The sequence below is a fragment of the Neophocaena asiaeorientalis genome, unplaced genomic scaffold, assembly GCF_003031525.2.
Source record: "Neophocaena asiaeorientalis asiaeorientalis breed wild unplaced genomic scaffold, Neophocaena_asiaeorientalis_V1.1 scaffold247, whole genome shotgun sequence".
Lineage (NCBI taxonomy): Eukaryota > Metazoa > Chordata > Mammalia > Artiodactyla > Phocoenidae > Neophocaena > Neophocaena asiaeorientalis.
In genome coordinates, this window is record NW_020174930.1 from 340,299 (window position 1) to 351,527 (window position 11,229).

At 40.2% G+C, this 11,229-nt stretch overlaps 1 protein-coding gene across 3 annotated transcripts; it reads left to right on the plus strand.

Moving 5' to 3' along the window:
* The first annotated feature begins 230 nt into the window (after positions 1-230).
* Positions 231-10,959, plus strand: PRXL2C (peroxiredoxin like 2C). Of its 3 annotated transcripts, none has more exons than XM_024761420.1 (6): positions 231-525; positions 967-1,035; positions 1,927-1,980; positions 2,149-2,254; positions 6,627-6,668; positions 10,457-10,959. In XM_024761420.1, exons 1-6 carry the CDS (start codon positions 310-312, stop codon positions 10,582-10,584), a joined length of 615 nt encoding a protein of 204 aa, XP_024617188.1. In that variant the 5' UTR covers positions 231-309; the 3' UTR covers positions 10,585-10,959. The 3 variants fall into 3 exon arrangements, with proteins under 3 accessions (XP_024617188.1, XP_024617187.1, XP_024617189.1); XM_024761419.1 differs by having other exon boundaries at positions 6,537-6,668; positions 10,457-10,957; XM_024761421.1 differs by lacking the exon at positions 6,627-6,668 and having other exon boundaries at positions 10,457-10,958.
* Positions 10,960-11,229: the final 270 nt, after the last annotated feature.

Below are 11,229 nucleotides of genomic sequence, written 5' to 3' on the forward strand. Positions count from 1 at the left end.
AAACGCGACAGCGGTTCCGTACCTTTCCGGAGCTTCGGAACCACCGGAGATGCGTACAGATTTGGCGAGGCCTAACCTGGAAGACAACATGTGCGCCCCGGATTGCCCCCGCGCGCCTCACTCTCCCCGGGCGCCACAGCGGGTCTGCACCTCAAGCAACTCCGCGCCGTGCGCCCCGCCCCGCCGTGCGCCCCGCCCCGCCAGTACGGCCCGCCCCGCCAGTACGGCCAGCTCCTTACGCCCATCTTGGGTAGCGACCCGGCCCACCAAAGATTCTGACCCCTACCCTCGCGAACCAAGGGCCCGCGGATGCAGGGCGCGATGGCCGCCCCATCCGTGGCCCCGGTAACGCGGCAGATCAGCGGCCGCGCCCCCCCAGCCCCAGTCCCAGACCCAAGCGGCCCCGAGAGCGGGCAGTCCCTGGCCGCCGCCGTGGCCGACCTGCCGGTGCTGGACGCCTCCGGGAGGCGGGTGCTGTTCGGCGCGCTGTTCCGTGAGCGCCGGGCTGTAGTGGTCTTCGTGCGGGTGAGCGCGGGGTGCGGGACGATCCGGAGTAGGGACCTCACCCGCAGGCTGGGACGGAGGTTGCTTCCACGGCCTACGCTGAGGGGTGGTTACATCGGGCCCCTGGACGGGTCCAGGGCCCGAGAGCGGAGCCCGCCGGGCCTGGCCCTTCCCGTGTTCATCCACTAGAAGCTTCCGGAATGCGAACTGCTCCTCTCGCTTCCTTGAACGGGAATGGAAAAGCAGCCCGCCAAGCCAAGGCCATTTTCTCAGCGAGCGAAGAGGCCTAGCACAGACTGGGTGCGGCCTAATTTCAATGCATATTTGGGCGCCCCGACACCTCTTTCTACCCGTCTTGGGTGTTGTGTTAATTAGCATCACGCATAATGAAGTACTTGGCCCTTTCTGACCCCGGGGGTGTTAGTTGCTAACTTGTCCTTTTTGCCCGTATTGGGATTTCAGCATTTCCTGTGTTACATCTGCAAGGAATATGTAGAAGATCTGGCCAAAATCCCCAAGAGTTTCTTACAAGTAAGTTTCCTGAGAGTGAGCAGCAGCGAGCCCCGCTTCAGGGCGGCCTTGTGAAAATCACCTGCCATTTATAAGGAGTGCAACGGGATGAGGTGCGGAGTGCACCACCTCTCCAGCGCAGACACTCACAAACCCAGATTCTCACCATCCCACACATCTCTCCAACACCTCCAAAAAGGGGAGGCAGGCGTTAGAAGTCTATTTCTGGCCTGTTCATTATTGTTATAAACATACTAACCATAATAATAATTTTGATGTTACTAATAACCTGCCTGTTCTCAGATGTTGATTGATAATGACCAAAAACAGAAACGCTAAAAATACTTCCTTCCCTGTATTTTTGTAATAAAGATACTCCAAATAGTTGTTCGTTATAGGAAAATACTAATATATCTTAAAGGTGAAAATTTGTATTGTTAATGGAATGCATGTTCCACATTGGTCTGACAACCACATACAGGTGTGTTTCTTCAGGCATGTAGAGGTTTGTCCCCAGCTGAGCTTTTGAGTGAACGCATTGGGTGGATTTTGTAAAACTAAGATCTATTTTCAGCAGACCTTATCAATTGAGATGTGAAAGAATAAAATTGTCTGATTAAATAACCCTACTTTAATAGTTTTTATTCTTGTTTAATGTGTGCCTTTGGGGGAAGTGTAGAGAACTACTGACTATATTATTTTGAAATTCTTACTTAGCAAAAGAATTATCTGAATTAATTGAACATTTTAGCATACATCTCTTTGCTTTGACTCACACATTTTTGCTCTTTATACCATTCTTCTAGAAGCCTATAGGTGGCATTAGAATGGAACAAAAGAGTTGGATTAGGGGAAGTTGTATGAAACATGTGATTTCCAGTAATATGTACATGTCTTTTTTCTCTCCTAAAGGAAGCAAATGTCACTCTTATAGTGATTGGACAGTCATCCTACCATCATATTGAGGTAAACACATAGCAAATTGGGACTCTAACAGGTTAAATCTCTTTCAGATGTAAAAATTATATTATTTGAATCACGAAATGTAGGCTAAATTCGCTAAAATTAAGTCAGATTATCACTATTTTTCTCCCATTTCTTTTTATTAAAATTCCAACTATATTCTTTTTTCAGCCTTTCTGTAAACTGACTGGGTATTCTCATGAAATCTATGTTGACCCTGAGAGAGAAATTTATAAAAGATTGGGAATGAAAAGAGGTGAAGAAACTACCTCCTCAGGTAAGACATGATATGTCTCAAGTAGAAAACACTAATGGTGTATTTCACATTTCACATATGCATATATATGCATAGGGGAACAAATGTTAAATTCATAAATCAGCCTGCTTTTTATGATTCTAGTAAGTGATCCAGATTCATGAGACTCTAAAAGATTCATTTCCTGTATGTAATGACATGGAAGGCTGTTGGCGAAGTACTAAATGAATGAAAAACGCAAGTTGCAGAGCAGTGTTTTCAGTATGATTCCATTTTTGTAAAAATTAAAACCATTTTCATAAAGGTCTATACTATATATGTGTGAAATGAAAAATGTTTTAAAAGATATTGCAATGATTACCCCAAGGCATGGGAATGAGAAAAGTGGCTTTTGAATTTTTTACAATAAGTACATTTTACTTTTGTAATTACAAGAAAAATAATATTGCTTAAGTTAATATATTTTCATACCTCAACACCATGGCTTTGAACGCTCTATGTTCTTTAATAGATGAAATCTTAGTTTCCATTTAAAGCCCAGCTCAAAGGGGCTTTTAATAGCTCTTCAAGCAGAAGCAATTTCTTCCTTCGTTGTATTTTAATAGCACCTTGTACTCGATTATATACTCTGTAATTGCACTTAAGGTGGTGGGTAGTATAGTTAGTTGAAAAGTTTGATGTTTTATTCATCTTTATATGGTCCATATTCCCTGCCCTTACACAATTCTTTACAATTAGGTGTATAATAAGCTTTAGGTGAACTATTTATGTATATTTTAGGTAGAAAGAACTTGGCTTCTGAAATACCAAATAAGAGAACTCAACTTGAACTCAAATCACTTATTCTCAACAAATGCTGAGAATGACACCCATGGCACCCACTGTGTTGGATGTTCCTGGGAGGACTGTGATAAAAGACACAGCCCCTGACAACCCAATGCTCATAATCTACTCTGGGAGACAGAAGCAAACAGTCAACTATATTACAGTTTAGGGCTCATAAAAGAGGAGATCATGTACTGGCAATACCTGTAACGCAGAAATGCCTATAACACCAGAAATGCACAGGGAGAGAAGAATCTGGGAAGGCTTCTCAGAGGCGGTGTTGTCTAAGCTCATTCTTTAAGGATTTAGCTGGGTGAAGTGAGGCTGGGAATGGTGCAGCTGACAGAAAGTAGCACGCACAAAAGCACACAGGCATGAAAAAATGTGACTGTTGGAGAGGTGCAGTTCCCTGTGTCTGGCCAGAGTCTAGGAGCCAGTTGGGGGATTGTGTGAGCCAAGGAACTGAGTCTGGGAACATGCCAAGGAGTTTGGATTTGTTCTGGAGGCAGTGGGGGAGTCATAAAAGAATTATATTTGAGTGGAGAAGTGATACAGTCTTGTTGCCCGGTGGAGGAGCAATTGGAATGTTCCAAACGGGAGTCGTTGATATTCTTGACAAGTGTGTAGTAATAGGCTAGAAAGAAATGACACGGCCTGAAGTAGGGATGCAGAGGGACAGATCACAGAGCTACTTATGAGGTAGAGTTGACAGGATCCCTTTATTGAAGTTTTTAAAGAAAGCAACCTAAACTTTATTAAAACCAATGATGAGGTAGCATAAATACAGAAGTTGCTCTTTTTTTCCCCTCTCTTTTTAGTATAGGAAATTGCAACAGTACAGATTGTGAACCTTTGTCTTTGGTAGACTGTTTTCCTGTGCTATAGCAGAGTCTCAGCATGTGTAAGGTCTGTTTGTCATTTAGCCACCTTAGATATAAACTGTGAGTTTCACTTTAGTAACACCTCACCATTCATTGCCTCAATAAAGATGTGGAATTGCAAAGAAAACAGTTGCTTGTGATTATAAGAGAGAGTATATTTAAATCATTTAAACTCCTTTGATCTGTGTTAAAGTACTGTATTTCCAAACAGAAAACATTAGGTTCTCACAAAATAATTTTTTAAAGTTCCTGCCTGAAAAAGCACAGATCTCAGGATCAGTTTCAGAATAATCCTACTTGAAAATTATGACACTGAAAATAAAATATAATAATTTAAAATTAATGGGACAGTTTATAAAGACAAAGAGTAAGAAAATAAAGCCACTAAATTCAAGGGAGTAATGGGTTTACCCAGTATTTCATTTTGCCTTACCATAAGTCAATTTATGGTGTTAAAACTACAGTGATCACTGTAGACAGCACATAAGCACAATGCAGAAAACATGCCTCTTATAATACTTACTTAATCTAATGTTTCAAGTTAAAATTCTGGTCTTGAGTCCAAGAATCAAACTAAGAGAAAACAATGAAAAACAAGAGTTTTACACATAACTAAATTCGTACTAGCAAAATTAGATTGTGCTTTACAGCAAAGATTGTGAAATTCTAGGTCGTGAAATCTTCTTAAATTGAATTTCTAAAATTTCAGAAATGTTAAATGACCCTTCTTCAGACATGAGGAGATAGTTTGGATTTAGGAACATCTATTTTAAGTGTAAAATCCTAAGAAACAGTAAACTTTAGTCCTTTACCCATGTCTCTAAGCTAATGAGCCTGTATTTGTTTCTTGGTGAGATGAATGTCCATCCTAATATAAACATGAAAGAAATAGAAAAGTTGGAGAGATGAAGGAAATAATAGGTATCTGGAAATATTAAGAAATCGGGCAGGTCAAAGGCAGCATAATCATCAAAATAAAAAGCTAAAAGCACTAGTAGGAACCGACTGCAGGGCTGAGGGTTGAGCTCTGTGCTGCAACCCGGCAGGAGAAGATGAAGGGGACTGGTAACTGCTGTACACTGGTGGACATGCACCCGGAGGGGCAGATGGTGGGCAAGAGGACCTGGGCCATGGTGTCTTGCTGCTCAACCAGTCATTCTCTGGCCTCAGAACTGGTGGAGTCCAAAATTTAAAAAAACTAAAAAGACATAAAAGGCAGGGATAGGAAAAAGATAAGTTACAAGAAAGGTAGAGACTGAGTTTCTTTACTCAAAGGGAGTGGAGGACTTCCCCGGTCGCGCAGTGGTTAAGAATCCTCCTGCCAATGCAGGGGACGCGGGTTCGAGCCCTTGTCCGGGAAGATCCCACGTGCCACGGAGCAACTAAGCCCGTGCTCCACAACTACTGAGCCTGCGCTCTAGAGCCCATGAGCCACAACTTCTGAAACCATGTGCTGCAACTACTGAAGCAACAAGAGAAGCCACTGCAATGAGAAGCCCGCGCACCGCAACAAAGAGTAGCCCCCACTAGCAGCAACTAGAGAAAGCCTGCGCGCAGCAACAAAGACCCAACCCAGCCAAAAATAAATAAAATATTAAATTACTTTTTAAAAAAAAGGGGGTGGGGGAGTGGAAGTGAAGTATCAGTTAAGGTGAGAAAGGAAATAGAAAAACTGACAGCCAAGCAAAGATGGAATGGTAGCTATAGTTGCTATTGTTACAGCTAAACCACAAAGTCTCAGTAGCATAACGTGGGAGAAGGTTCTTTTTTTTCACATTTCAAGAAGGGTATATCTATTGCGTGCTTGTCCAAGCAGCAATTCGGGGACACAGTAGGAAAGACTCAGGCCCTTTCTATCTTGTGGCTCTGCCACTGTCAATCCAGACTTCAAAGGATGTAGAAGAAACACGGAGAATCACTCCCTGAGAGGTTTTTAAGAGGTGCCCTGGAAGTGGCACACATCATTTTACTCATTGGTTAGAGTGTAGTCACATAGCCATACCAAACTCCAGGAAATGTTTAGCTGTGGTCCCAGAAAGAGGAAACGGGTTTTGACAAGCATATAACAGTCTGTGCCACAATGTCTCCTGAAGAGGAATGTAGTTATCTATTAGTTGGTAAGAGACTAAACAAAACACAAATGGGGAATTAAAAAGGAAAGCACTACCAGTTTGACAAGTCTGTAGCTGACATTTTTCTGTGGCAGAAAATGATCTGGGTCTGTCATCACTTCTTCCTTTAAAGCAGTAGGTTCTCAACTGGGAACAATTTTGACCCCTCCCCCCAGGGGACATCTGGCATTGTCTGGAGACATTTTCAGTTGTCACAGCTTGGCGAATGGTGGTTGCTATGGCATCTAGTAGGTACAGAGAGCAAGGATGATGGTAATTACCCCACATTGCACAGGACAAAGAATTATCTGGCCTAAAACATCAGTAGTGAAAGGCTGAGAACAGTTCTTTGAAGGAAGAAAAAAAGACAAGTCAAAAGTAAGATGGCACATAAGAGAGAGACTGTTTTCTAGAAATACTAACGTTATCTTAATATCTAATCAAATATAAAATGACAACTTCTAAAGACAATTCCTAATATTTCAGGACAGAGCCCCCATATAAAATCAAATATACTCTCAGGAAGCATTCGGAGCCTGTGGCGGGCAGTGACTGGCCCTCTTTTTGATTTTCAAGGAGATCCAGCTCAGCAAGGTGGAACACTCATTTTAGGTCCAGGTAAGCATCAAAGCCCAGCTTCAGCAGTACACTTCTCGTGCTTTTTAGAAGTCCAGAGGCCATCCACTTTCTTCATAAAATAGCCACCATGTAAAGACGGGCAACTGGACATGCTAACAGTCAGGATGCTGTGCTTTCATAGGGGTCATCGTTTGTTTTCAAATGCTCCTGTGTATTTTTGATGTTTGTTTACTGGATGTAATGTGGCCATGATTCCATACCTGAGTGATTCCAGGTATTTGGGATAGAAGAAATCAGCAGTGGTTTGGTGACTTGTATGTGGCTATAACACTCTTTAAAAATTTCAGTGGAGGTGAACATTTTCAAATGGGAGAAAACCATCAAGAACTTTTTTTTGTCAATAGAAGAATCAAATCTTGTTATCTATATCTAACAAAACTAGCAGACTTGCCCTATGTCAGAAAGCAAGTCAAGGGGAATTCCCTGGCAGTCCAGTGGTTTGGACTCAGTGCTTCCACTGCAGGGGGCATGGGTTCGATCGATCGTGGTCAGGGAATTAAGATCCTGCGTGCTGAGCAGCATGGCCAAAAAAAAAGGAAGCAAGTCAATCCCAGGGGCAGCTTATTCAGTAACAGTTACTCTAAGCTGCATCCTTTAAATAGCTTTCTTTTTTAATTTAATTTAATTTTTATTCTATATTGGAGCATAGTTGATTTACAATGTTGTGTTAGTTTCAGGTGTACAGCAAAGTGATTCAATTATACTTATAGATATATCCATTCTTTTTCAGCTTCTTTTCCCATATAGGTTATTACAGAATATTGAGTAGAGTTCCTTGTGCTATACAGTAGGACCTTGTTGATTATCTATTTTATATATAGTAGTGTGTATATGTTAATCCCAAACTCCTAATTTATCCCTCTCCCCCACCTTTCCCCTTTGGTAACCATAAGGTTTTTTTTGAAGTCTGTGAGTCTGTTTCTGTTTTGTAAATAAGTTCATTTGTATATTTTTCAGATTCCACATATAAGTAATATCATATGATATTTGTCTTTCTTTGTCTGACTTACTTCATTTAGTATGATAATTCCTAGGTCCATCCATGTAGCTGCAAATGGCATTATTTCATTCATTCTTGTGGCTGAGTAATATCCCATTGTATAAATGTACCACATCTTCTTTATCCATTCATCTGTCCATGGACATTTAGGTTGCTTCCATGTCCTGGCTATTGTAAATAGTTCTGTAATGAACATTGGGGTGCATGTATCTTTTTGAATTATGGATTTCTCTGGATATATGAACAGGAGTGGGATTGCTGGATCATAAGGTGGTTCTGTATTTAGTTGTTTAAGGAACCTCCATACTGTTCTCCATAGTGGTTGTACCAATTTACATTCCCACCAACAGTGTAGGAGGGTTCCCTTTTCTCCACACCCTCTCCAGCATTTATTGTTCGTAGACTTTTTGATGATGGCCATTCTGACTGGTGTGAGGTGATAACTTCATTGTAGTTTTGATTTGCATTTCTCTAATAATTAGCAATGTTGAGCATCTTTTTGTGTGCTTTTTGGCCATCTGTATGTCTTCTTTGGAGAAATGTCTATTTAGATCTTCTGCCCATTTTTTTATTGGGCTGTTTTTTTTGATATCGAGCTGCATGAGCTGTTTGTATATTTTGGAGATTAATCCCTTGTGGGTTGCTTCGTTTAGACATATTTTCTCCCTTTCTGTGGGTTGTCTTTTCATTTTGTTTATGGTTTCCTTTGCTGTGCAAAACCTTTTAAGTTTAATTAGGTCCCATTTGTTTATTTTTGTTTTTATTTTCATTACTCTAGGAGGTGGATTCAAAAGATATTGCTGTGATTTATGTCAAAGAATGTTCTGCCTGTGTTTTCCTCTAGGAGTTTTACAGTATCCAGTCTTACATTTAGGTCTTTAATCCATTTTGAGTTTACTTTTGTATATGGTGTTAGAAAATGTTCTAATTTCATTCTTTTACATGTAGCTGTCCATTTTTCCCAGCACCCCTTATTGAAGAAACTGCCTTTTCTCCATTGTATATTCTTGCCTCCTTTGTGGTAGATTAATTGACCATAGGTGCGTGGGTTTATTTCTGGGCTGTCTACCCTGTTCCATTGATCTATAAATAGTTTTACTGATCAATTTGTACCCCCTGAAATTCCTTTGGCTTCCCTCTACAAAATGGTTGGGCATTGGATCTCTACCACGTTCAAGTATTGCAGTCAGGGACAAACACCCAAAAAGCCTAAATCACTGTGTTGTAAACTGACTTTTCTTGGTTCTTCTTCATGTTTAAAACTGTTCATATTAGTGAGCGTAGCTTCTACAGGCTATAAAATTAACATTTACTTTAATAAATTCCAGATGTCTATAAGGAAGTCTTTAGAAGGAGGATTTTGACCAAATATCATAACTTTTTTGGTTTTTTATAGCTGGAACACTATAGCTAGCTAAAATCTTTCATTTTATTTAATCTCCCTTTCCCTCTCTCTCATGAATTTACACTAGTTAGACTAGCCAAAAAAAAAAAAAAAGCCTTGTTTTATGAGAATATATCCTGTAAATCAGCCCAGAATGGCACCGAGCCATATTTCTGAATGAATTATTTCCATTCTCAGACTTGTAAGGCATTATTTTTTGAGTCCCTCATCTCCAGGTTTCAGCATCATTTGAGCACACGTTCTGTTGTGTGAGGATGAAGAGCACACAGAAAGCATCATTTGTGTGCCAAGCTGGAAGCAGACAATAAAGAGAAAATTTTGATACTACCCATTGGAAAAATTGTAGCTCCTTTAAGGAAAGAGCTGGGTTTACTTACTTATTTATACAAATCTATTACACGGTTGACCAAGTATTTCATTTTGCCTTATTTGATAATAAGCCAGTTTATGATATTAAATCTACAGTGATTACTGTAGACAGCAGATAAATGCAACGCAGAAAATATGCCTCATAATATTTACTAATCTAATGTTTTAAGTTAAAATTCTGGTCTTGAGTCCAAGAATCAAAGTAAACAGAACACAGACTATAAATTACGACTATTTGGGCTTCCCTGGTGGCGCAGTGGTTGAGAGTCCGCCTGCCGATGCAGGGGACGCGGGTTCGTGCCCCGGTCCGGGAGGATCCCACATGCCGCGGAGCGACTGGGCCCGTGGGCCATGGCCGCTGAGCCTGCGCGTCCGGAGCCTGTGCTCCGCAACGGGAGCGGCCACAGCAGTGGGAGGCCCGCGTACCGGAAAAAAAAAAAAAAATTATAGCAATTTTATTTGAGCAGATAAAAGAATTGTGAACATCAAAGTGTATTGTAACTGATTGTCTTAATGCCCTTATTTTTTTCAGCCTCTTTTGGTCTATGGTTATAATGTAGATAGCCTATTAAACCAGTATTTGGGAATGAATTTTTTAAGGAAGTGATTTATTCTATTATTACATTTAAGAAACAGATGATTTTCCAGCTTGATATTTATGCTAATTCCATATTCTGCCTGTCTGTTTGACAGGATATTTTATTTAATTACATTTAATAAAACCTAACAGACGGTTATAATTTAAGAATCTTTCCCCTTGGATCTCATAAAACATTACGTATTAGCCTTATTTAACGATAATTTTTGTCATGCTTTATTACCTTAATTAAAAATTATTATGTGATTATATAGAGAATATTATGTACTCTAGGTAAATAATGTTTTCTTTTGGACTAATTTAAAGTTAAAATGCTTCCTTGATTCTAGTAAGCAGTAAATCTAATGAATAACACTGCATGTCAACCTTTACCTTTTATTCTTATTCTCTTCTAGGTAACAACATCCATTTTATACACTGTGATAGGAATAGGTTGGATCACAAACCCATCAACTCTGTTTTACAGCTTGTAGGAGTTCAGCACGTGGACTTTACAAGCAGACCTTCAGTTATCCATGTGTGACATTACAGACTCTGTCACTTTCAAATGGACCTTGGGATATGACCTGAATTGTGGGAACGTAGTATACTTGTGCAGTGCCTAACTTGTTGGCTCTTCCCAGCCTTTGAGGAGTTATGAAACCATAAAGAGACCATGTACCACCAGTTGAATAGCATGCTGAGAGGCATCAGTTGTCAAAAATGTGATATATATTTATGATTTTATAGCTTTTAAGCTTTTATTTTCTATAAAAATTTTTGTAAATTATTTTATTTTTGCAAAATAAAACTTTAAAAGCTGTAAAATTATAAATACCATTCTTTATTTTACATTATGATATATCCATTCAATGAAGGCTTTTTTGGCCATTAAAATCATAAATTCTTTTTTTTTTTTTTTTTTTTTTTTCGAGCCATGGCTCACGGGCCCAGCCGCTCCGCGGCATGTGGGATCTTCCCGGACCGGGGCACGAACCCGTGTCCCCTGCACCGGCAGGCAGACTCTCAACCACTGCGCCACCTGGGAAGCCCTAAAATCATAAATTCTTATAAAGAACATATAAGGAGAAAGGGAAGCAACCCAAGACCATTTTATCCATTGAGAAAAGCAGGATCTCAAATTCTGTAAACAGTATAATCACATTTTTGTATGTATATGTTTATATTT